Source organism: Somniosus microcephalus, chromosome 9 (assembly GCF_052327205.1).
Source record: "Somniosus microcephalus isolate GS21.2 chromosome 9, FLI_Smic_1.0, whole genome shotgun sequence".
NCBI classification, from domain to species: domain Eukaryota; kingdom Metazoa; phylum Chordata; class Chondrichthyes; order Squaliformes; family Somniosidae; genus Somniosus; species Somniosus microcephalus.
In genome coordinates this window covers 179,069,555-179,096,899 of record NC_140995.1, presented here as the reverse complement: position 1 = coordinate 179,096,899, position 27,345 = coordinate 179,069,555, and the positions used below count along the sequence as shown (strand labels likewise).

General features: G+C 46.3%; 1 protein-coding gene across 2 annotated transcripts in view; it reads right to left on the bottom strand.

The window, feature by feature from the left end:
* Nucleotides 1-27,345, bottom strand: part of rngtt (RNA guanylyltransferase and 5'-phosphatase) — a 440,634-nt gene that overhangs the window by 343,089 nt on the left and 70,200 nt on the right. For both annotated transcript variants that reach the window (XM_085997644.1, XM_085997645.1), the window contains 4 exons: nucleotides 26,094-26,169; nucleotides 24,095-24,344; nucleotides 22,905-23,014; nucleotides 20,935-21,036 (listed from right to left, as the gene is read on the bottom strand). In XM_085997644.1, coding sequence (XP_085853770.1) covers nucleotides 20,935-21,036; nucleotides 22,905-23,014; nucleotides 24,095-24,344; nucleotides 26,094-26,169 — 538 coding nt within the window. The remainder of the gene's footprint in view (nucleotides 1-20,934; nucleotides 21,037-22,904; nucleotides 23,015-24,094; nucleotides 24,345-26,093; nucleotides 26,170-27,345) is intronic.

The window sequence follows — 27,345 nt, the reverse complement described above, 5'->3', positions numbered from 1 at the left end:
ACCAGTCCTTGAGCCATGCATTTAACTCTCTAATTTAATTTGTCCTAGCCAAATTCGCTCGTGGCTCAGATTACCCTTGTGGTTCTGCTTTTTAATTTGACCCCTAGCTGCTCAAACTCCCTCAGCAGAACCTCCTTCCTTGTCCTATCTATGTCGTTGGTACCAACATGGACCACGACAACTGGATCCTCCCCCTCCCACTCCAAGTTTCTCTCCAGTCCAGAGGAGATGTCCTTAACCCTGGCAACACCGCCTTCGGGACTCTCGCTCTCGGCTGCAAAGAACTCTATCTATCCCCCACCACTACAACGTTTCTTTTAACTCCCCCCCCACTTGAATGGCCCCCCGCTCCACGGTGCTGTGGCCAGGTTGCTCATCCTCCCCGCAGTCCCCGTTCCCATCCTCACAGGGAGTAAGAGCCTCGAACCTGTTGGACAAGTGCAAGGGCTGCGGCTCCTCCAACACTACCTCCTGGATCCCTGCACCTGCCTCACTTCTAGTCACACCATCCTGACCCTGGCCACGGACTACATCTGAATTAATTAATCTAATTGGTGTGAATACCTCGTGATACACAGAGTCCAGGTAACTCTCCCCCTCCCTGATGTGTCTCAGTGTTTGAAGCTCGGACTCCAGCTCTTCAACACGGAGCCGGAGTTCCTAGAGCAGCCAACACTTACTGCAAATGTGATCACCGTGAGCATCAATGGTGTCCACCAGCTCCCACATATTGCATGATCTCCCATTCTATGTAATTAATTAAATTTATTATTATTCTTAAATACCCTCTGCCCCGATTCTAGATGGTGAATATCACACCTTAGAAACTATAAACCAGAGAGATTTAAGCTTAAAAAGGGAGAAATACTTACCAACCAATCACTTTCCCGCTTTCTGGTGACGTCACACTTGGATTACTTTTTACCTCTCTCCTTCCCTCCGAGTTCCCAGACTGGAGATTGGTAAACCTTACCTGGGTCTCTGGAGCCTTTATAGCCCCGCTGCTGCCGCTGAAATTCCCGCCGACGCACTGAGGCCTTACCTGGTCTCTGGGACTTTTATAGCCCCGCTGTTGCCGCTCGAGATTCCCACCGACGCACTGAGGCCTTACCTGGGTCTCTGGAGCCTTTATAGCCCCGCTGCTGCCGCTGAAATTCCCGGCGACGCACTGAGGCCTTACCTGGTCTCTGGGACTTTTATAACCCCGCTGCTGCCGCTGAAATTCCCGCCGACGCACCGCGTGTCTGTAATGGGTCTTTTGGGTTGGGTCATTTTTCTGCACAGCAGTGTCTCCTCTCACTTATGCTTCCCTCCCTCAGAAAAGGTGCTTTGAGTTTTGGAGTAGGAATTTTTTTCTAGAGATGTCTAGGAAGGGTAACCATTTTCCCAGTTCGAGACAGAATCCATACATTACGAGCTCTGACTTGCGTTACAAATGTTCAACAGGTACCTAGCCCACATATTTGTGATGGGGAAGAGTAGGGTTTCACCATAGTGGGGTAGATGCATCTTCTTGACACTAGCAGTGAGAGTTATGCTAGTGTCACACCCTTGGAGACAGGCCTTGCAAGCCGAGCATCAGATCTGAAGGGACATCAAGGCCCAAAGAGCAGAGGACTGAGGGAACATCAATTCTGCACATGCCCTTTGTGGCATCGCCGGTCAATTCCCAAACAAGTTGGATTCAGGGGTAGGTCCAAATTGTGCATTTAAGTATGCAATCTGGCCATATTTTCACCAACATTTATTCTCCCTTGAGTTGGGGAGTTGTAAGTAGCCTAGGTAAGATAGCTTGTGTCCAGTCTGAAGGCATATAATTTTGGTTAGTACTTTATATGTTTCAGTTTATAAAATACTAAAACCAAACAGACTTTGCAAAGGGTGCTAATCAGGGGACAACACCAAGTGCCTTTAACGTGGTGCACCGTTGCTAACAGCACCAGAACCCCTGCCGGTGTGCTCTCCCTGGATGGAGAGAAAGCACTTGAAGTAGAATGGGACTTTTTTCTCCCCATACTGGGGACAAAGGCTTTTTTCAAGAAATTCAGAAATTGGATTGGAACCCTATATTCACACTCTATTTCCACTGTTTATGCGAGTACCTACAGCATCCTACATTCCCACAAAAATGGGGAAGACAGGAATGCCCAATGTCCCCCTTCTTTATGCCTTGCCAAAGAACATTTGGTAAGAGCCGCAAGGACACATTTAGTCCCGTGGCGTGCAGGCTGGTAGGACTGAAACATAAAGTAACACAATACACGAAGCTGCGACTGGGGTGACAGTATCTACCAATCTTTAACGTCTCATCTGAAGGGCAACACCAACAATGGAGTGAGTACTCCTTCAGTACTGCATTGGAGTATCAACTTACATTGTGCATTCAAGTCCTTGTGTGGGGCTCAAATCCACAACCTTCTGACCTAAACACGAGAACTACCAGGTGAAGCCAAGATCCCATGGCATTAATCAAAGAGTAGGTATTTCTTGCAGTGTTCTTGCCAACATCTCTCCTTCAACCTACACTACCAAAAGCAGGTTAGCTGGTCATTCATTTCATTGCTGTTTGTGGGGTCTTATGTGCAACATGGCTACGAGGTTTGCCTAAACAGTAATTGCACACCAAAGCAATTCATTGTATGCGAAGCTCTGGAGTAATTGGTCAGACACAATCTAAAAGAAAATCTTTAAATTATTTCAACATCAGAGTGAAAATCAAACTCGCTCTCTAGTGATGCAATGTTAAAGTGATAATTTGGAGGCACCATTACTTAGGATTTTCAGCTGTGCACTGAGACAGGATAAATATTGTCACCAGACACCAAAACAATGATGCTCATTTCAGTTTTACCAATAAAAAATAAAAAAATACTAGCATTCTGTCAGCTACCATCGTCCCACAACACTGAATGCAGTCTGCAAAAGAATAGCCAGGATCTTTGCAAGCACACCAGAGGAATTTCTTCCAAACATTATGGCTGAGCAAGTAGTTTTTTTTAATTTTTTTATTAGTTACGACCAGTTTCCTTTGGATAAATGGGATGATCAAAGCCCAACAACATTGCCACCGAGTTTCAGCAATCAGTGGGTGCAAAGAATCTGATCAGACCAGATCTGAATTTTCAACTCCCTTCTCTTTGTTTCAGCAGTTTCTAATTTCTAATCTAATTTCTTTGCTCAGAATGGCAACTGAACAAGGCTCCCTGCTTTCTCCTGTGATAGCATTCAAACCATTGGTTATATCCATTAATATATTTTGCATTAATAAAAAGAGAGTCTTAAGGGGGAAAAAGCATGCTGATCCCCAACTTTACACCCTTCTGTTCACTGCACACTCCTCGACGTGCCTGCAACCTGCCAATGCTGCTCCCGAGCCAGCTGCCGGGAGATGCGCAAGAACAGCATGGGTTGACTCAGCTGCTATTTTCTGTCGTTCCTTTTATCATTTTATACATTTCTTTGCGGCCCACCCTCACCCTAGTTGCTCAGCTTAGATTGGAATTTTGCCATGTAGGGCACCATAAGGGAGAACTTCTGTCCTATCATTCCTTGGCACAACATCTAAATCAAACAAAGCACTAAGCCACCGTCTCAGCAAAACATCAGCTTTTTTCAATAAACCTAGCATTTAATTAAAACTGTGTACTTAGGCAAATGGACAAACAACTTGACTGAGCATCGCTCAGGAATGAAGCAGGATCCTTGCTGTAGTCCAGCAAGACCGATGCGCAGGTTATAACTGTGACGCACTCTGGTAAATCGCTGATATTTCACTCATCACATTATATATACGTATCCTGACCTACAAGCAGATCATCTGACACATTTTGAAAGCAAGTATCCTGCAGCGTCCAATGTTCCCCCACCCCCTTCTTTTGTGCTTTCTAAATATAGCCCACAAAATGCTGTTTCTAAGTCAATTAAAGCTTTGGGTACCTGGAAACAGTGCACATATAAAAAATGGTAGACGGTAACTGTTTTGGTGATGTTTTGAATACTTCACCTTTTTCCCCAGTCCACTGACTCTCAAGCCACACCCCTTCAGTTGTATGGGCCTTATTCTCAGAATTCTTTCTACTAATGTTACTCTCCAGCTGGCTGGCAGGAGGCTCACAACAGACCAGCAAAAATTCTCCCTCCAATTTTTCCTCCTCTAGTGAAAAACACAATCTGCAACTTCATGCAGCGCAGGGTTCGGATCAGTAATTCAGAGAGTGGAGGAATTGAACCCACTACTACACAGCACCTTGCAGTTACTGCAATGTGCTGGCCTTATTCAACATATTTAATATACTCCTGTACACAGCACCATGCAGTTGCTGCAATGTGCTGGCCTTATTCAACATATTTAATATACCCCTGTACTAGTTTTAGCACATGCAATTAAAGCAATTTTCTAGAAATAATAATTCCCATCAAGTGACAAAAGACAAGCGACATAAATATTTACCTGCCATGCTTTAATCAGACAGCAGAGCCTACACATTTATCAAATTCCTCGAATTTCATTTAGCAATTATAATCTCCTCATTCTACTTTTTATTTTCTATTCTAAGGATATGAAATTAGCCAATAACTGTTAAATTTATACTCACTTATTACTCATTTGTTCTTATAAATACATTAGTCATCGTCATAATAGCTGAGCTAATGCATCATAAGTAGCACTTGTTCCTCTTCATAGAAAGTTCTATTTTCTATCTCATTAATGCAGACATCTGCTATGGTTTTCATCTACCAAGTTTCATGACAGAAAGAACTTGCAGTTATATGTTGCCTTATCGTGTCCGTAAGATGTTCCAAAGAGCTTTATTAATTACTTTTGAAGTGCGCCCATTGTTATGTAAGCAACAGCCAATCTGTGCACTTCGAGGTCCCAGAGACAGCGAAATGAATGACTGACCAGAAAATTTGTTTTGCTTCTTTTAGTCGGGAGAGGAATGTTGGCCAAGACAGTGAAAGACCTCCCTGCTCATCTTCAAATGCTACCATGAGACCTTTGACTTCCAGCTGAGCAGACAGTCGGATACCCAGTGGAAAGTCTCATGTGAAAAGAAGTACGTCTGAAGTGTCAGCAGTTATGTGCTCAAATCTGTAGTGGGTGTTAAACCCTTAACCTTTTGACTCCGAGGCAAATGCTACAAACTGAGCCAAGCTGATGCACTCTACCTTCAGTTAATCAGGTTTAAGCAAGTTGTCTCCCATATGTTCAGAATTTGGAGGCAAGATTTCTATTAAACTATTTATTCTTCAGGGGAGAAATGTCAGAAACTCTCGGGGCTAGATTTTCAGTCGCTTGCGCCAGCAGTTAGTACCTTAAGAGAAGTGATTTCCGGGCGCTATGCGTGTAGCGCCCGGGCGCAGCGCAGTTTGCGCCCCGCCCCAAATTAAGTTGCCCGTTAGCGCCGGTGCAAAGTTTAGCGCCCGCCCGGATGCGCGTGCAGAAAATGACGTCACATCCTCGTGCAACGCCCTTTGGCCGCCCCGATTCCAAACTTCAGTCGGACCGCCCCATTGTGCGGCGGGCGGCCGGAGCGTTTGGAAAAAGGAACGCAACACAACCAGCGTGGGCCCCGGGGGGCGCTAATTAAAGGGAACGTCCTCTCCAGTATAAAGGCCAGCCTTTTTTCAGAAAACAGTCTTGTGCAACGCATTTCTGGAGACACAACAAGGAGGATAGCTAGCTGGTTTCAAGCAGCAAGAGCCAGGTATTTTTGGACTCAGGCCATAGCGCTGCAAGTGGCCATTTGGAAATTAGACTGTTTGCCAGGATTTGATGGGGGCCTGCATGGGGTGCCAACGCGGAGCTGCAGCGCCATGTCCGTAGGGCTCGCAGACGCATTGAGAGAGGGGCAGCCCTGGCTAGAGGCAGAGGGGGCTACAGGCGTCGGCCTTACCCAGTCAGGCTATACCGCCAGCAGCGCTCCTACCTAAACATGAGTGCCGCGCGATGTGTTAAAAGGCTCCGATTCCGAAAGGAGGTGATTGCAGAGATCTGCCACCTGCTTCGCCGAGATCTGCGGCCAAAGCTCAGGTGCAGGACGTCTCTGTCGGTGGAAGTGAAGGTGACGGTGGCATTGAACTTCTATGCCACCGGCTCCTTCCAATACGCTGCTGGGGACATAGCAAACATCTCCCAGTATGGCGCGCATCGCTGCATCCGCCAGGTGACCGAAGCACTGTTCAGAAGGAGAAGCCAATTCATCTCCTTCCCCATGGCCCTCGAGAGCCAGCATCAGCGCACATTGGGATTTGCCAGACTCGGGGAATTCCCCTTGGTGCAGGGCGCCATTGACTGTACGCACGTGGCTTTGCGGGCCCCTCTGGAGCATGGCGAGCAGTATCACAACAGGAAGGGCTACCATTCTCTGAATGTGCAGCTGGTATGTGACCACAAGCAGCGCATCATGGCAGTCAATGCCAGCTTCCCAGGCAGCAGCCACGATGCCTTTATCCTGCGGCAGAGTACTGTGCATGACATGTTCCAGGCACAGCCTCCCCCAAGAGGATGGCTCATCGGGGACAAAGGCTATCCTCCGCGCGCCCAGGACCGCTGCTGAAGAGGCCTACAACGAGAGCCACCAAACCACCCGCAACATCATCGAGCTAACTATTGGAGTCCTCAAGCAGCGGTTCCGCTGCCTTGATCGCTCCGGAGGAGCTCTCCAGTATTCGCCGGACCGGGTCTCCCAATTTGTGGTGGTTTGCTGCATGCTACACAACCTGGCTATCCGCAGGACTCAGGCACTGCCACCCGACGTTGGACCTGCACCTCAGGAGGAGGAGCAGGAGGAGCATGAGGAGGAGGAGGAGGAGGAGCAGGAGTACGTTCCCAGGAGGGAGCGACCGGGGCCAAGGGCCGCACGACGCCACCTTATTACACGGTACTTCTAAGCCCCCTGTCAGGGAATGGCCAGGGGCCATGAGGGAAGATGAATGCAGCCGCTCCGCAAGCCCTCAGCCGGCAAAGCCAACAAACACTAAGAAGAACAACCATGGAGACTGCATGAATAAAGATAATTTTTTATTGCACAAAAATGAAAAGCCCTTCCCACATGAATCCCCAAAAACAATAAACGGGCCCCACAAAAAGCCCAACAAACGACTCACTCCCACAAACTGGGGAGGAGTCACTCCACCTTTCTTCAAACCGGGCCTCAACGTCGGCCTAACGCAAAAAATAAGCCCTCCAACAACACAACCATGGGCAAAATAAAGATGGCCACCGCCATATTAAATGAAAGCTGCCCACACCCTCTACTGAGTGGCCCGCGAGGGCGAGACCTTGGCCAGCCTTTTGCCTCCCCTGCCCGGCCTGCTGCTCCTTCGCAAGCTCTGCCCAGTGGCTGCTGCGAGGCTGGGGGAAGGCGCCTGAGGCTCAGATGCCCTTCCGCCAGATGCCGCTGGGGGGCGGCCTACACGGCGTTTGGGCCTCGAGGGGCCGTCTGCTGAGTGGCGCACCTGAGCCTGGCCACCATCAGCTGCAGCCGCTTGCCCTTGACGCCCCAGTGGGGGAATGGCGGCGACGGATGGCGCAATGTGGGCCAGCTGGCATCTGGGATGCGCTGGCTGGTGCTGTGGCGCGGTGGCACTCGGCCGGGCCCGCACTGCAGGATCCGCAGCAATCAGCCGAGGGGCGGCTTGCTGGGATGGTCCAGCGCGGCGGCTGCCCTGGCGATGCCTGCCTGAGACAGCGCGTGTGGCAGCAGTGAGTGCCCCTGTGGTCCTGGTGTGCGCGCGCATCACAGCCGCCAGGGTCTTGACGGCATCAGTCAGCATGCGGCCACTCGCGGCAGTTGCTGCCCCGAACTCGCGCAAACTGGTCGCCAGCAACTCGATGGCCTCAGGCATGCGCCCCACCACGCTCATGAGCTCCGTGTGGAGCCGGTCCGAGTCCTCGGCCATCTTCTCCAGCTTCCGCACCTCCTCCGAAGTGAAGGTGTCCGGACTGGAGTCGCGACTCTCCCGCTGGGGAGGAGGGGGCCGAACTAGGGGACCCTTGCCGCGTTGGTGGCGGCGAGTGTGCCGAGCAGCAGCACTCCCCTCTGATCCTTCCCCCCTTTGGGGGGAAGGCCGCGGGCCACGCGCACGGCTGCTGGGTGGCTGGACGCCACTGGTCCCAGAAGCTGCATTGCCCTGCGACAGTTCCTCCAGGCACTCGTCCAGTGAGGAGGTGTCAAGCATTTCCTCCTCTCCTGCGGGACGTGACTGTTCCCCCGAAGGTCCGGCTTGCTCCTCCTCCTCCTCCTGGTCGGAGGTGCTGTCACTGGCAGCTTCAGGGTCCTGGTCGTCACCAGCTGAAAGCAGGAATGCACAAGAGTAGCTTCAGAGTGAGGAGACGGCGTCAGCGAGGGAGTTAGGACTGGTGGCATTCAGCGCATTGGTGGGACAGTGGCAAAGGAGGTAGCTCGGATGGGCCAGTGCGACGCGAGAGGGCCAAAAGGCGAGGTCCTTACCATTGCCGGGCAGTGGAGGGTCGGATACACCGCACGCTGTGGGGACAATCACACGCGCTCCTCCAGCCGAGTGAGCTTCTGCAGCTTGGCGCGGCCACCCCTGGCACGGGCCTGGCGATTAAACGCTACTTTAGCCTGCAAGAGAAAGGACGGGCTGTAAGTGCGCAGTGAAGCCCTGATGTAGTGTGCACTGCCTCCCATGGTGGAATAGCTTGGACAGAGTGAAGCCCTGATGTAGTGTGCACTGCCTCCCATGGTGGAATAGCTTGGCCAAAGTGTAGAGTGCCGAATGGCCATTTGATGCTCATGACTGTCCCAATGCTGCTGGCTGAGGGCTGGCCAATAGGACTTTCAGCTCCCTTTGCCCATCATGTCAGGTGTACATGCAAGAATGAGGAGGAGACTGGAAAGGCTACTCACCTTCACAATCCTGGTCAGATCGTTGTATTTTTTACGACATTGTTTGTGGGTCCTGGGGGCATCGCTGGTGAACGTCACCCTCTGGGCGATCTGCTTCCAGGCTTTGGTGTAGTCATGGTGGGTTGGATTCCTCCCACTCTCTGGAAACAAGATCTTGCGCCTCACCTCCAGAGCTGTGACCATTATGTCCAGATCACCCTCTGAGAAGCGCAGGGCACGCTGACGGGCCTTCTCTGGCGTTGCCATGACTCCCTGGGGCTGAGCAGCAGTGTTGAGGCCTCTTTGCAAGGCTGCAGTGTGCAGGGCGTGGCAGCAGACCAATTCGTCCCTTCCCCCTTTAACAGCTGGTCGGCACCACGGGGTCTGCTGTCAGTGCAAAAATGACCGCACCCGCGCTGCGCCCCGCCTGGGCGCTATCCCTCTGGACCGCCGGCTTAGCGCCTAAAGGTAGGAGTGGAACGCCTCTTTTAGCGCTCCACCACTCTCTTAGGGCGAAGCCACTGAATTTCCGGCAACGGGGCGCTACTTTGGGGCGGGCGCTAAGGTTAGCGCCCCAAAACTGTCTATACTGAAAATCTAGCCCTTGGTATTTTACTATAATGAAGTTTCATCATAATCCATTTCAATTTTCTAAAGAAAATAAAGGAACAATTCAGAAAAAATAAATTCTGCCATATGGGTGAATAAAGATCTCTATCTGCCCAATTACCTTTTAGTCGCTTTGGGAAAAAAAGCCATTGATATAATTCAATACAATAACAATCATTTCTGCGCTATCCATCGATCAAATTAATCCATGATCTTTTACCACCTAAAAAGGTACCTATTGTACACTGTTTCTTGGGGGCCACATTCCCCCCCTGCACTCAAGACTCAGCACAAATTTAACTGCACACAACACCACTGTTATACTTAATGGGCATGTTAACTGGCCCAAAGATCAAATCTGGACTGAAATAGAGACGTGCCAGTTCGACTGGCTCAAAACTATAAGCTACCTAGCAAATCCGAAACAGCAAGGTTCATACATGGTGTTGCCATACACACACACATTTAAATATGTAAAATTGCCAAGAATTAAATAATGTTTTACTAATAAATAAATTGTGACAACCAAGACAGAAATAAAACAGTTCGGGTAGGGCATGTTCTGTATTTAAAAAAATTAAAAGATGTGCAACATATGGAATGGAGGGTGGCAGATTGCTGGTTGCTGAGCTTTCCTGGCCTCAGAGTACCTCTTTGATGACCCAAGCAGAAGGCAGCTTATGCATGCATAGTTTCACTCTGAAAATTCTCTCACTATCCCAAAAGAAACTATTCAAAGAAATCTATCCTCTTGGATTCTGAAGGTGAAAGTGAAAGGCACAACCCCCACTCGCAGTTTCTGTCCACAACATAGCCAATGGGATGAACATCCCAATTTGTAGCAAGTTATGAAATGTGGTCCTACACCTGCACACACTACATCCTGTGGGAGTAATGGGAGCCAAGGTGGGTACAGTAGGCCTGTTCTTTCTGGATACCTGCTGCCTGACTCTCCTTCCCCCCCCATCCTTTAATATAATTGCCTACACAAATACCCAATAGGAACAAAACGTTCACATAAACAGCCTACACTGTGGACCAAAACCTGAGCCGTGCAAAGAACAGTCTACAGAGCATGCAAACCAATTGCTCCAGTAGACATGCTGCCTGGCCAGGGTTATCCATGTTGACTCAAATCTGACTCCTTATCAGGCAGCTACCAGCTCTGGCCAAATCTATCCAAGTGTAAAAACTTGATCAAGAATGTCTGGTAGGTAATTTGCTTTCCGTAGAAGGTTATTTCATCCAATCATTCATCAGCTTTGATTTCTTCTCAGGAAGCACTGGGACCTTCGCCTTAAGGGGGAAACAATGGGCCAGAAATTCAGATTGGGGGCTTGCCGCGCGTGCAAGGCCCCGATATGCACTTACCCGACGCGTTGGCCATTGACCTCCAGGGACGCCTGGAATTCGATTTTGAAAAAGAAGAATCCCGGGCAGCGTATGACGTCACGCCGCCCAGCAGTGCAGCCAGCGCGAAGCCTGTAGCGCACTGTGCAACTGAGACACGCCCCTTGAGGTCTCAGTTTAACAGGACACGCCCCCAATGTTTCTGCCAAGCTGCTAAGCATTTTTACATGCAAAGCAGCAGTTTAAATAGGTTTTTGGAAGTTTTTGGAAGATTTTGGTAACTTTTATAAACTTTTAAAAACGCTTACATTATTTTGAAGCATCTGAAGTAGTTTTAAACAGAATTAAAGCAATTTAAAGACTTTTAAAAGCCCTAAAAGAATTTTTTTAATTCCATTTATTTATTTAGCAATGTCGTCGTCATACGTGTCTTCACACTGTTCCCTTTGGGGAACTGTATGAAGTGGTGGAAGGATTTATGGCCATGATTAACGCTCATTCCGTGACCGTAACCATCTTTGAACCAGCCATTAGGGCGGTTAGTCCTATGGCGGGAGGGTTTTACGGGCTCCCACAAGCTATACAAGGAGGGGGGGCCACCCACACCCACGGACGCAAATATCCCACTGGATGTCAACCCAGAATTTAGAGCCGGAGCTCCGACTCCACTTGCCGGGACTGTCTGGAGCGGGGTTCGAAACCCTACCCTGATCTGGCCCAGCGGCGGGGATCCTACCGCTATGCCAAAGGCCCAATCCGATTAGCAAAGTGAAATGGCTGGAATGAGCACAATTCACAGCATTAAAAGAACTCACAATTGAACTGATGATGACCTCAGCAATCTCCTCAACGAGGTGGAGGTGCAGCGCCTGCTCATCATTGGTAATGAGAAGTCAAAGGCGCCGCAAAGAGGGCAGATGATAGCTTGGTCTTTCAAGTGGCAGCATAGGGCTCCAGTCACGGGGAGGGAAAAGGCGCAGGAAACGTATGGGTGTCACCTTTTGTGCGGAGTGGGCCTTTTGCGTAGCAGTAAGCATCCCTGCCGCTGGGCCAGGAGTAGGGTTTCGAACCCCACTCCAGACAGTCCCGGCAAGTGGAGTCGGAGCTCCAACTATAAATTCTGGGTGGACATCCAGCGGGATACTTGCGTCCGTGGGTGTGGGTGGCCCCCCCCCCCTCAGATGGGTTGTGGGAGCCCGTAAAACCCTCACGCCATAGGACTAACCACCCTAATGGCTGGTTCAAAGATGGTTACGGTCACGGAATGAGCGTTAATCACGGCCATAAATCCTTCCACCACTTCATACAGTTCCCGAAAGGGAACAGTGTGAGGATACGTACGACGATGACCTCTTGCGCAATGCACCTCCTTGGACCCGCAGTCGCAGATGCGAGGGGGCAAATCGTGCAATTGTTAAATTTTTCATTTTATTGACATGTAAAATGTTGGCCCAGTAATTCCCTTCCAAATGCGCGAGTACGGTCGGGGTACTTACGCGTCTGGCCGGAGGAAATGCCGGTTTTCAGCATGCACAGTGCATGTGGGGAAAACCGGCATTTCCTGTCCTCTGAACGAAGGGGTTCAGAGGCAGAACGCGTGCGACTGCACAGGCAGCGCGTGCGCAGTAAAATTCGCCGCTTTCATTCATGCTTTCAGTGAGGTCAAGTCCTTACAACTTACACATGAAAAAAGCATGGGTACAGTTGCTCCAGAGGCTGTGGAGGAAGATATTTCTTATCGTGGAGCTTCTGAAAGTATGTATGTCTGTATATATTCCTTCACTTATGCGTATGAATGTATTATTTAATTATGACTTTCAGAGAAAGTAACTTATTGGAAAATCATAATTAAAAACATACATTCATACACATAAGTAAAGGAATATAAAACATACATACATATACGTAAAGGAATATATGCGGACATACATACATAATTACTTATTACTGATGAAAAGTTTCTTTCTTAAAAGTGCTGGAAATGTTACATTACTCATTTTAGAACACTAATTTTCACATTCCATTCACACAGCCACAATTGCTCCTTCTACCTACCGTTCTGAAAACCCGTTTAAAAAAAAAATTTAAACTTTAAAACTTATTTAAAATTTCTTAAAATAACTTCCCTCCCTTTCCCAAACAAAAATATTGCCTTTCAGAAGCTCCACGATAAAATATATCTTCCTCCGCAGCCTTGGAACAACTTTACACATGCTTTTTTCAAGTGTAACTTGTAAGGACTTACCCTCACTGAATCCATGAATGAAATCGACGAAGTTCACTGCGCACGCGCTGTGCCTCTGAACCCCTTCGTTCAGAGGACTGGAAATGCCGGCGTTCCCCGCATGCGCTGTGCATGCTGAACGCCGGCATTTCCACCGGCCAGATACGTGAGTACCCAGACCGTTCTCACGCATTTGGACCCGAATTTCTGGCCCATTGAAGCAACAGAAGAAACCATGTGCTAGAAGTACTGTCTCGAATAAAACCACTTGCGTGTGTAATCTCCATTCATATCTCTGGGAAAATTGAACTAGTTGGAAATGGCTTGGCCCCTTATCCACTTTATTAGAGCCCAGTCTCTCTACAGTTCCACAAACCTATTAGTCTTTCTGCTCTCCACCACCACACCCCCCACCCGCCCAAACACAACCAACATGTTTTACAGCTACTGGTCAAATATGGTCCTTAGCATACAAGTAAGACTGAAGCCTGGAATGTTGAGGCAGAGGTCAGGCATAGTGACAGGGAGGGACTGGAGGTTGGAACAGAACCTGTCTCTACCAGGTTTCCACTCCATGGAAACGGACAAAGAAAATTCAGCTAGGAGAGGGGCGCTTCTTCTGCCTCCACCACATCCCATTTTGGGGGCTATGACACAACTGTAAGGTCCAGCGATACCTACAGAAAGCAACATGGGTGCCATTCTGGGCCCCAGCAGGAACAAATCAAATAGCAATTGATCCCAGAATGATAGGTTGGCAAATCAATTGGCTGTCAGTGTGGTAGTTCATGGGATGTGGGCGTCGCTGGCAAGGCCAGCATTTATTGCCCACCCCTAACTGCCCTCAAGGGGGTGGGGAGCCGCCGCCTTGAACCACTGCAGTCCGTGTGGTGAAGGTACTCCTACAGTGCTGTTAGGGAGGGAGTTCCAGGATTTTGACCCAGCGACGATGAAGGAACGGCGATATATATCTAAGTCAGGATGGTGTGTGACTTGGAGGTGGTGGTGCTCCCATGCACCTGCTGCTCTTGTCCTTCTAGATGGTAGAGGTCGCGGGTTTGGGAGGTGCTGCCGAAAAAGCCTTGGTGAGTTGCTGCAGTGTATCTTGTAGATGGTACACACTGCAGTCACGGTACGCCGGTGGTGGGGGAAGTGAATGTTTAAGGTGGTGGATGGGGTGCCAATCAAGCGGGCTGCTTTGACCTGGATGGTGTCGAGCTTCTTGTGTTGTTGGAGCTGCACTCATCCAGGCAAGTGGAGAGTATTCCATCACACTCCTGACTTGTGCCTTGTAGATGGTGAAAAGGCTTTGGGGAGTCAGGAGGTGAGACACTCACCGCAGAATTCCCAGCCTCTGGCCTGCTCTTGTTGCCACAGTATTTATGTGGCTGGTCCAGTTAAGTTTCTGGTCAATGGTGACCCCCAGGATATTGATGGTGGGAGATTCTCGATGGTAATGCCGTTGAATGTCAAGGGGCGGTGGTTAGACTCTCACTTGTTGGAGATAGTCATTGCCTGGCACAAGTGGCAGAAAACATTCGCACCACACATCAGCCCAAGCCTGAATGTCGTCCAGGTCTTGCTGCATGCGGGCATGGACTGCTTCATTATCTGAGGAGTTGCGAATGGCACTGGACACTCTGCAGTCATCAGCGAACATCCCCATTTCTGACCTTATGTTGGAGGGAAGGTCATTGATGAAGCAGCTGAGGATGGTTGGACCTAGGACACGGCCCTAAGAAACTCCTGCAGCGATGTCCTGGGGCTGTGATGATTGACCTCCAACCACCACAACCATCTTCCTTTCTGCCAGGTATGACTTCGGCCAGTGGAGCGTTCCCCCGCCCCCCTCCAATTCCCATTGACTTCAGTTTTACTAGGGCTCCTTGATGCCACACTTGGTCAAATGCTGCATTGATGTCAAGGGCAGTCACTCTCACCTCACCTCTGGAATTCAGCTCCTTTGTCCATGTTTGGACCAAGGCTGTAAGGAGGGCGGGAGCCGAGTAGTCTTGGTGGAATCCAAACTGGGCATGTGAGCAGGTTATTGGTGAGTAAGTGCTGCTTGATAGCACTGTCGACGACACCTTCCATCACTTTGCTGATGATTGAGATAGACTGATGGGGTGGTAATTGGCCGGATTGGATTTGTCCTGCTTTTTGTGGACAGGACATACTGGGCAGTTTTCCACATTGTCAGATAGATACCAGTGTTGTAGCTGTACAGGAGCAGCTTGAGCAGAGGTGCGGCTAGTTCTGGAGCACAGGTCTTCAGCACAACAGCCGTGATGTTGTCGGGGCCCACAGCCTTTGCTGTATCTATATACCCAATGGAGCAACACATCCCACTTTGAAATCATACCACTTCTGCTGGGTAGGAGGCCCAGGTTTATGGATTGCCAATATTGAATATTTTTCTTCCATTAAAACTAGACAGACAGTTTTAGGGCACCAGCTCCGAATATCATAATGACCGTATTCCCGGAATGTTGGATGGGTCATGGTGGGAACAAAGCAGCAGATAGTAGTTATGCCCAACCGCATTCTCGGCAGTGCTATCGCTGGAATTTCTACCCCTGAATATCTAGAATCATCACTTCTAATGCACTATTGTACTGGCTCCTATCAAATTGGACCCTACTTGGAATGCTCCAGGCTAAAATTTAAATGTAAAGTAAGCACTGATCATTTAAAAAAGTCCACAATTCAAACAGAAGTCAATAAACATGTGTCATATTTTGCAGTAATAATAACGGTGAGGCTATCGGCGCTCGCCGTTATTACAAGGTCAATCTGACAGCAACTTCTGGCGTCCACACATGCACAGTTAAACGTGGAAATCCAGAAGTTGTTGTCAGAGATACCCTGCTCCTCCACCGGGTGCGCTGTTGCAGTCCTCATCAATAGACTCGGCACTGTAATGTTGTATACTTGGGGTACTTACCCACTAGCTCCGCACTAAAAACAGCTGAAAAAGTTAAGGCTGGTACATTTAAGAGTAAGTGAGTTTTTAAACGGCGTAATAAGTGATAATTACTGAACAACCTCACTGGCTCTGAAACATTAATTTTACAAGTGTGGAGTCTCATTCCCACAGAAGAAAATTGGTGTTGCAAATTTTTAATTAAAATAATTAAATGCCTAAAATTTGCTGTCAGAGACTTCCTGTAGGCGGATGCCTCCGACCTGCAAAAAATCTACGAATTTACCTGGTGGTCCGTGAGGTACGGAGATTCGCGCTCCTGGGCCTCTCCGGGTACCTGAGGGTAGAGGCCCACATATCTCGGGGCGCAGGCGGTTCACTGGCGCCCCTGGGATCACGTGGGCCAGCCCAACCAATGTAAGAAGGATATCCCCATTTATACTTATGGGAGTTCTGTACGTATGGAATCCCCATAAGTATGAATGGGGATCACTTAAAAAATACACGAATGCATGAAATACATTTTTTTTAATTACATATTTAAAATTAATTAAAGTGCCATTTAATTAAATAATTTAAACAAAAATTTAATTTCTTGAAGAAAAAATTATGGCCTAGAAATTCACTATGGCCCCGCCAGCTGGCTAGCGCCCAAAAGTTAGCGCTGGGCACGGAGCCATTTGCGACTGTCAGATCTTCACTTTTTGCGCCCCAAGTCGGAACCGAGCGCTATTCCAGGGTGTGCCCGCCCCCGCTTGGGGCGCTGAAACTGAATTTCAGCGCTCTAGGTGCCGCTGCGCCACCCGATGCGGTGCGGCAGGCTGCGGTACTGCAGGCCTCCTCCTTCTCTTAAGGTGGAGGTGCCTGCAACGGGGAGATCGCCGCTGGATTGTGCCGGCAAATGAGCCCGGCACCACGGAGAAGTGCCGGGCTCGCGGAAAGCAGCCGGCAATGCCGCGGGGGGGGGGGTGGTGGAGGAGGCCGGGGAAGGAGGTGCGGGCAGGCGGCCGCCGAAAAAGCGGCCGGCCACACCTCCACCTTTATGCGCCCCACTAAGGCTGCAGTAAGGCCCTGGTCTCCGGATGTTAGTAGCAGCCGCCACGGAGGAGGCGGCGGCAACTGAATATGGGCGTCGGGCCGGCAACGGGGCACTGCGCACACCGATGAAGTCATCGGTGCCGGCGCAGCGCTACCGGCTACCGCCGCCATTACCGCCGAGCTCAATATCAGCGCAACCTCCTCTACTGGCGCAGAAGCCCTCTTTAGGCGGTAACTGGGCGCAAAGCTTGCAGCGCCTTACTGAATTTCTAGGCCTATATGTTTTAACAGGGCTAAAAATAAACTTACCTTATTGGACAGGGTTTTTAAAAGTATAAATGAGTGATAAAATTTTACAGGAAACTTTCTAGTATCCGGCACTGACAGGACCGAGCTGGTGCCGTACCATCAAAACTGCCGTAGAAACCAGCGCTAATGTTAAAACATACGGAGCTTTTGAGCTCCGTGTGAATCAACAAACCCTGTTGCTTAGCAACAGCTTCAAAACAGTCAGCCGCAGCTTAAAAGCGTCTCTGTAGCTAAGCAACAGCTTCAGCTGGACCTTGCAGAGCCTGACTGGAAAAAAAAGCAACGAGAAGTAAAAAAACTTATAGGAAACGGCTCCTGAATTTTGCCAGTAGATAGAGCTTTCCGGACATTTAACCTCTGGTTAAACGAAAGTTTCCTGTATTTTTCTAATTTTTTTAAACTCTTATGCTGGTAAAACCTGCTTTTGCCAGGCATAAGAATTTCACGGGCAGTCAGCGGACGAAAGTTGGGCAAATAGTGCAACTCCACCCGCGGAGGCCCTTTTCCCGGGGATGCGGAGGATCTGTCAGGATAATTCTTTACAGATCGTAAGTTCCGGGTTTTCACGCATGCGCTTCGTATGCCTAAACCCGGAACTTGCGCGGCCCCTATGGGCATGTGTGCACCTCGTATGCACCCATGGGGGTTGCAAATTACAGCCCAAAATAATTTTTTTTTTACTTTTTATGTTTGTCTCTTATCTCTCTCCCTCAATCCCATCTGTATGTCCCAATCTTAATTTTGCTTCCTGTACATGATTTAAATGTAATTTATTTTTCCTGTGTTTTACTTCCTGGGTTAGACACAATGGCCCAAAATTTGCAGTCGGGAGCTTCCCGTGGGCGGATGCCTCCGACCTGTAAAAAATCTACAAATTTACCTGGTGGTACGGAGAGTCGCGCTCCTGGGCCTCTCCGGGTACACGCAGGTAGAGGCCCACGCATCCCAGGGACACAGGAGGTTCGCAAGCGCCCCTGGGATCACGTGGGCCGGCCCAACCAGTAAAAGAAGGGAATCCCCATTCATATTTATGGGAGTTCCGTACAAACGGAATCCCCATAAGTATGAAAGGGAATCACTTAAAAAATACACGAACACATGAAATCATTTTTTTTTTTTAATTACATATTTAAAATGAATTAAAATGCCATTTATTTTAAAAAATGTAATTTTTTGAATTTTTTTTAAATCAGAAATTCGGGTTGGGGGCTTCCCGCGGGTGCAAGCCCCCGACCTGCACTTACCTAGCGCGCCGGCCGTTGTGCTGTAGGCCCGCGTGGGATTCCGATCCTGGGCCTCTTCCAACTGCCGGCGCGCAGTGCTTGCGTATCCCAGGGGCGCAGTTAGTTCGATGCGTCCCCTGGGATCACGTGGGCCATGGAGAGCCAATCGGAGCAGGGAATGCTTCATTCATAAGTTTGACAGGAAGACCTGCCAAACCTATAAATACTATAAGCCCCAAAACATCACTAAAACGTCAAATAACTTAAAAAAACCATCACATTTTTAAAATAAACTATAAATTACATGAAATATCTATTTTAAACAATAATTTAAATTTTTGAAAAAAAATTACATTTTCTAACAGGGCTAAAAATAAACTTACCTTTCTTTAAAGTATTTAAAAATAATAAACCTGTGGAAAAAATGTTTTAATTTTAATTAATTCGCCACTTACCTTGTAAAAAGCAGGCCTTGCGACTGCTTTTTACATGTCTAACTTCTGGAGACTTACCCTCCCGGGAAAACCTGCAAAAAAAACGTAAGTTCGATGCACACGCATTCGACTTCTGAACCCCTTCTTTCAGGGGAACGGAAGTGCCGGTTTCCCGCGCATGCACTGTGCATGCACGAAACCGGCACTTCCATTGGGCTTACGGGTGAGTACCCCGTGCGTACTCACCCGTGGAGACCCGAATTTCTGGGCCATTTAATATGTTTTAACAAGGCTAAAAATAAACTTACCTTATTGGACAGGGTTTTTAACGTATAAATGAGTGATAACATTTCAATTTTTTAGAACTCCTCTGCTGGTAAAAGCAGGCCTTACGCCAGGCATAAGAATTTCACAGGCATTCAGCGGGCGGAAATTGGGCAAACAGCACAACTCTCTGTGCGCGGAGGTCCTTTTCCCGGTGATGATCTGTCAAGGGAATTCTTTACAGATCGCAAGTTCTGGGTTTTCTCGCATGCCTAAACCCTGAACTTGCGCGGCCCTTACGGGTGCGCACGCAGCTCGTACGCACCTGTAGGGTTGCAAATACAGCCTTGAGTGTCTCAGTAAGAATACTTCAATCTGATTGGTTGAAGAGGCTCGCTGTTGTTTTCCCTGCTCACAGACGCCACAAATCACCTATAGAGGGCGCCACGCTGGGAAACGCCAGATTAGGGGAAGTCTCTGCTGAAAAGCCCACAAGAAGTCTGTGGACAGCTGTATGCAAGGTGAACAGCGAAAGCCGTTTCTTTGCTGCAGAGAGCAAAATCCAGGCCAATCTCTGTGCCCTTCCACCCCACCATTACCTTTTACTCCTTCAGCCAGGAAAACAAAACTGATTTAGGTCATAGATTATCCCATGCTGCTCTAGAAATAGTTCAGCGAGCTATTTCTGCAGGGCAATAGTCATCATGCTGCGCAATGACATCAAGTAATAGCTAAGTACTGGTGAAAAATAACCAATGAGTGTAGGCAAATTTGACTACCAGTCAAGACTGTGATTCAAATCCATGCCTCTCTGGATTAGATGTCATGAAGGGGCCTTAAAGATAGATTGAATACTTTATTCCCAATTTTCCACAGGCTATTATTGGGCTATCTGTGCTTGCCTGAAAGATGTTTTCAGCTGTAATATAATACATCAATGTAATTTACTTCAACTTGAATACTTTCTGAAGTAGAGTGTGCCCAACTTGCTAATTGTTAAACCATATTCTTTGCCAGAAAGCAGACTTACAAAATGTCATTCTCCAGTCCTTCAACACTGGCCTACTTCTTGTTCCCCACTCATTCCACACCACCATCAATGGCTGCTTCTTCAGCCAACTTGCACTGCACTCAAAACTCTCTCCCTCAGCAATTTCAACTTGCACCCACCCACCGCTTTTCTAAAAATTTCATTTTCAACCGTGCTTTTGTCCTCTCCTAAGTTTAAAGATTTTTTTTCTGATTTAGGTTTTTAATGTCATACATTTCACTCTTTAAATGTATATTGAGTTGGCTGAGGAAAGAACATGGCCAATCAAAGAAGATCAAAAAAAAATTTGAGCACTTTGACTGACTTGTTTTGGTACAGTTGCAGGTTGCAGATTAGTTGCTTTTGTCTTGGCTACTGGTTCCCAATTGGTAGCTTTTCCTACTTAACCTATACATCAGGTTAGTCAAATTAAGAAATAGTTTGAACCAAATGAAATGATTTTTCCTGTGCCAAATACATTTAAAGTATGACATGCACTGTACACAAGATTTTTTATTCAATAGGTAAAATTATTGAACATTCATGATATGGCCCTTATTACAAACTCCTGAAGACTGTTACAATAGGATGGAATGTACAGCCAAGATGAGGAGCAGAATGTTACCAATTTGAATCTGAATCATTTTGGAAAGTCTCAAAGCAACAAATACTCACCGTGCCCCGTCTGCTTTCCAGCTGACTTTATATGGCTTTTGTTCGACAAATTTTATATTTTGTTTGTCCATAGAAACAGGCTGGGCTCCAGGAAATCCTGACCTGGATTAATAGAAATTCTATTACTGGACCGTCACAGAAAAATGCACAAAATATGCATCTTACAGTTCAATCTGAGGAAGCAGGGGTTGAAGTAGTGACACTTTTTCTCCCCCCACCCCCCAGGCCATTTATTTTTAAAGGTCATTTTCAGGCTGATGGAGATCCACCATTTCAGGATTCCATTTCACTCCTTAGCTGATGTACATTATAGTCCACAAGAGCAGCACAAATTAAAAGTTTTCACTCTTTCAAGCAGTTATTCTCAATGGGAGCATAGGGGATGCCAAAATAACCACTTAGGCAAGAACAAGTTACAAAGAGTATATACCTCTGTGACTCTGTTTCTCCTTTTAAGTAAATCAGACAGACATCAGGGTGTGACTAGTGGTGTCCCGCAGGGATCTGTGTTGGGGCCTCAACTATTCACAGTATTTATTAACGACTTAGATGATGGCACAGAAAGTCATTCATCCAAATTTGCCAAAGACACAAAGATAGGTGGGTGGCATTGTAGGCAGTGTAGATGAAAGCATAACATTACAAAGGGATATCAAAAGATTAAGTGAATGGGCAAAACTGTGGCAAATGGATTTCAATGTAGGCAAATATGAGACAATTCACTTTGGACATAAAAAGCATAGAACAGGGTACTTACTAAATGGTGAAAAGTTAAAAAACAGTGGAGGTCCAAAGAGACTTGGAGGTACAGGTACATAGATCATTAAAATGTCATGAACAGGTGCAGAAAATAATCACAAAGGCTAATGGAATGCTGGCCTTTATATCTAGAGGACTAGAATACAAGGGGATAGAGGTTATGTTGCAGCTGTACAAAGCCCTGGTTAGACCACACCTGGAGTATTGTGAGCAGTTCCGGCACCACCTCTTAGGAAAGATATATTGGCCTTGGAGGGAGTGCAGCATAGGTTTACCAGAATGATACCCGGACTCCAAGGATTAAATTACAAGAAGCAATTACACAAATTAGGGTTGTATTCCCTAGAATTTAGAAGGTTAAGAGGTGATCTGATCGAAGTTTTCAGGATATTAAGGGGAACAGATGGTTCCTCTCTATCTACCCTATCTCCGCTGGTTGGGGATTCTAGGACTAGGGGCATAGTCTAAAAATTAGAGCCATCCTTTTCAGGAGTGAAATTAGGAAACACTTCTACACACAAAGAGGACGGTAAAAGTTTGGAACTCTCTTCCGCAAACGGCAATTGATGCTAGATCAACTCTTAATTTTAAAATCGGAGATTGATAGCTTCTTGTTAACCAATGGTATCAAGGGATATGGGCCAATGGCAGGTATATGGAGTTAGATCGCAGCTCAGCCATGATCTCACCGAATGGCGGAACAGGCTCGAGGGGCTCAATGGTCTACTCCTGTTCCTATGTTCTTGTGAAAGTGAAATAAAACCTTATCCAGCTCTATTGTCATCTTAGTCTGCTAGACACTAGTTTGCAAATTTTGCATACAGGATCTTTGCTCTTTGAATCGGGGAGAAGTTAGGGTGGCTACTACATTCTAATATTTCTTGATCAGACTAGTGGAGGAATGCAATTTCGTAAGTGACGTTAATGTCTTTTCAAAGGCTTCCTCATGAGTGGGCTTCAGCCTGAAGCATTTCTCTGTCAAAGAGAATATATGAAATAATCCCTCTCTAGTGATTTTTACAGAAGAAAATTGTTATGTTTACTTTAAAATTTCAGACCACCATAGTAACAGATTGTCTGCAAACAATTAGAAGGCACCAAAACTAATAATCACCATCAGCAATGCCATAGGTAAGGCCCACTAATCCAGGGGTACTGCTTCATAAAGGCTTCTACAATATGCAAGTGGCTCACAAAAAAAAGTCACTCACCTTTCCCATCCACAGCACTGCTGACATTTCCTTTGGACCTCTCCTGCCTTGGATTGGATTGTCACTTGTGTCACACCTTTAACTTGCATTCCCTCCAGAAAAATTGCTCCCTTTTGAGAAAATTAAACAACTGTAGTAACACCCGTGCTGGATCCGAGGTCAATGAATAGTAAAGCTGGGCGGCGTATAAAACTGCTGTTCAAGATGATCCGATCAGTTTCCCGCCAAGCGGGTTAGGTTAAGATTACCCCCATCGTGTATAAAAGCTTAGACGTATCTGGTAGCTCACAGTCTCATTTTATGAGGTGCACGTGTTACATAAGGTATGGGCGGGGTGGGGCCATGTATCTGATACCCTAACTAATATATATTACAGATTAGAACTTCCGCTACAGTCATTCTTGCATATTATGCAGGATTTAGTGTTTGTCTACCAGACAAAGGCAATTGGACTAGGATACAAGATTAAATATTCTAGAGTTGTGCCCAATTTACCTCGGATGGACAAAAGAATTTTGCAAACCACTCAAGAAATCAGATGTTTTTTGTAATGTAGAACAGACCAAACAGCATATGGACGAAAGAGCGTGATGAGCTAAAGGCTGTTTTCTCATATTCTGATTTCACCCATTTAACCAAACTTTAACCCAATTGGCCAATTTGGTAGGCCTAAACAGTTATGGAAAAAAGTCAATATTTTTAACAAATTATTTTTTCTGAATCCATATTATAAATAGTAAGTTGTTGCAACATTTATGGATAAACAAATTCTATCCCATTCTTGCAAAGTACCTGCTCAAGATACCACAAATTAATTTTGATTAGCTTAAAACCCCTCCCTATATCCTTGTACAGGAAACTTTGTGCTATCCGGCACCAACGGGACCGAGCTGTTGCCGTTCCCTCAAAACTGCCGGACAAACCAGCGCTAATGTTGAAACATACGGAGATTTTGAGCTCCGTATCTGGTAACAAACCCTGTTGCTTAGCAACAGCTTCTAAACAGTCCAAGCGTCTCTGTAGCTTAGCAACAGCTTCAGCGAGATCTTGCAGAGCTTAACTGTTGAGAAAAAAGCAACAAAAAGAAAAAAAACCCTAACGAAACGGCTCCTGATTTTTGCCGGTGGCTCGAGCATTCCAGACAGTTAGCCTCCGGATAACACAAAGTTTCCTGTAATCCAAGTTCTTACCATCTTGATTCGTTCTTTCCTCCTTTTGCATGGGTTGGCGCCCGAAGAGCCAGGTTCCGAATCCTTACTGATCCTGCATCCGTCATCATCAACATTTTCATCATCATCCTCAAAGCACCAATCTGGTCTCTCTGGTGGGGGAGGAGCATCGTCTGCTTCACCATAGCGACAGAAAAGTTCCTGCAAGTACTCCCCTTTATAAATGCCAGGGGGTCTTGCCTGAGCAAAAGTAGCAACTGCTGCTTCAATGCTAAATAGTACAAAAATACAACAGTCACTGATCTCTTGTGTAAGAAAGGGGGTTAGAAAATAAAGTGAATTGGAATCAGGTTTCAAAACCTTATTAAAGTCAAAACAATATGCAGCAACATTTTAATACAGGCAGTTCCTAAATCAATATTAGAGACAGGCCAAGTTAAGCAAAAGGATGGTGAGGTAACGTCACTCTGTAGTGAAGGATGTATTGAAGGATTTAGATCTCCAGGTTGAAGCTAGCTGCATTCAACCCTCTTGTGCTCAATTGCAGTCATTTTGACCACCAGAGGTCTATTGTGTAGCCTGAATGGCAAGTATCTCCTTGCTGTGCTGCAACAAGTGGAGACAATTATGCAATCATCGCAATAAGACCATGGTAATATTTTAATATACATATAATTCTATATGTAACTGGCTTTTGGATAGAAATGTTTATACTTGTACCACCCATTTTGATACATTAGTTATTACAGCTCCATACAGAGGATTACAAATCTGCATGCAAATCTTACCAGAGATATTTTAACAGTATGCAGTTCATTTTATTTCATTTGATTTTGCTACCACTGTAACCGAAATAGGCTCCATTATCAATCTATTACAGCACAAACTCGGGAAGGAATTCAAACACAGTTCTAAGTCCAGAACAATGGGAATATGAAATAAAGTGTTTTTTTTACTGAATTGCCACATAATCCTAATTTGCTTATAAAAGGGAGATATTTGCACTTATCAGCGTACCAGCAAATCTCAGTGCCCTGCTGTTACAATATTCTATGCTTTAGAAAGCCAGAAGCAGTCAGGGAACAATCATTTTGTGTTCAGCTCTCCCAGATACATCACCGTGTTCTGTTCCAGTAACAATAGAAGAACAGTGAACTACTCACTCCGAACAGAATCAGTGACATTCAACACAAAAACTCTGCTCCAAGATGCTTTCTAACCAGCAATTCTAAACTATGAAATATGGTAACAAGGAGCCAGCCACTGAAACACACCACAAAGGTGCAGCTATATTGAGGATGTGCATGTGAACCTTGTAGTTTTGGGGGGGGGGGGGGGGGGGGGGGGAAGCAAACCACCCAATGACGCCAGGCACATAATTATTCAAAACCAAATTACTGGTGGCTTATTTGTCAATAAACCATCGGAGTCCTGTTGTGCATTTCATTTGTACCATATGTTGATGAATTTCATAAATTTGTGTTTTTTAAAGAAAAAAATTAGATTGGAGACAATGTAACGGCTTTATTCTGTGGAGACTTACCATGGAGGAAGGCTTCTGCATGCTCCACGTGAGGGTGGACAGTTCAAAAGGCTGCTTTCATTGAGTATGCATGTGCATTCATCACGTAATTTTGGGTGTCAAAAAATTGCCAGTTTCAGAAATAATCCACAAGCAAACCATCGATATTCAGTCCACACATGTGGTTTAATTCCCTGTATAACATTTAGGATTATGCAACAAATCAGTAGAATACACTTCCCCTTTAAGTGGATGAACATAATCAAGATAAAGTTTGCCCTTCTGTTTTACTGACCACAATATTGTGAAATTACAACTTTTTATTGCAACCAGGAAATATAAAGAACCAAAAAAATTCTTAACACCAACATATTTGCAAGGAGCCACCATACAGCATTATTCTGATAAATTTCACTTAGAATAGGACAATTCCCTTTCGCACAGCTCTACTGATAATACTCAAAAGTGTATTCTAAATATACTTTGAAATTCAATTACCTCCAATCCATCTTCTCCACCAAGTAAGCACAGATAAGGAATCCAGTTCGATTGAAGCCGTGAGTACAGTGTACTCCTGTAAAACACAGATTTATAATGAAAGCTTTAAGAACAGGATTTCTTTGGTTGCAACCTCTATTCATAAGATATGTATAAGGAAGATATTTAAGTTTTTCCCCAGTTATTGAAAAGTATGGCTCCCTGAAGACTCAGTTGGTTGATCCAATGAGTGCTGATCTCAGTGGCAGCGGTATGGGTGCTACAATGGGTCTCGGCACCCTGCATAAAAGGAGGGGGGGGGGGGGCGGAGCAGCCAGGGTTTGTACTCCCCATTGCTATTCAGCAACCTCTGCTGGAAATTAGTGTGTGTGGGTGGGCACAGGATTGAGTTCATTTGTGATGCTCAGTCACAAAACCTGCTGACACTCACAGTCGAGACTAAATACATGAAGAATGGCCACTAGGGCGAGATATTGGAGGGTGACCAGTGCCCATGGAACCACGCTCCAGCAAGAAGGGGAGAACATTAGAGGGGAAAAAGAAAATGTCAAGGAGCTAGTGAATAGTAAAAACATACCAATTTTCAGTACAGAGAAAGCTGACAAATTAATGCAGGAGCTTTTATAAAATGCATAGTCAGCAATGACATTGTTTACAGGAAAAAGTTCAAGTGAAATTATTTTCTACAAAAAGACCTTTACTGAGCATTCAGTGAAGTTACGCGCATTAAAACCTACCATAAGCCATACCAATCTCATTAAGTTTAACCAGTGATAAACAGGAATAAAGGTGACAACAGTTTTAAAAGGCACTTTTTGGGGAGAAATTCGAGGTTTTTGGGAAAGGAGAAACATACTACATTCTACCACAAGTCAAATACAGTTACTCCTGGAACATAATTCATCTCTGATAATCTGTTATTAAGTATTTTATGTCACGTCACTGGTAATCCATATAGGGAATGATTTGTCTACTGTCAGTCGATTGCGCAACTAATAATTAGGATTTATATTTTGTTCTTTAAGTCAAGTTAGTCTGCTACAAATACAAGCACAACACTGGTGTTAAAACCATGATTTTTGACACCCATTTTCATTCTCCAACAAAAAACAAGACACTTAAAAGACAAAACAAAAATAGTTTCCACAGCAACAGGATGCGATTAACTTTCCTCCAACATCACCGTTGCGCTGAGAGTACTCTCACGTTGAGAAAAAAACAAGTAAATCAGAGCTCAGATTTACTTGTCTTT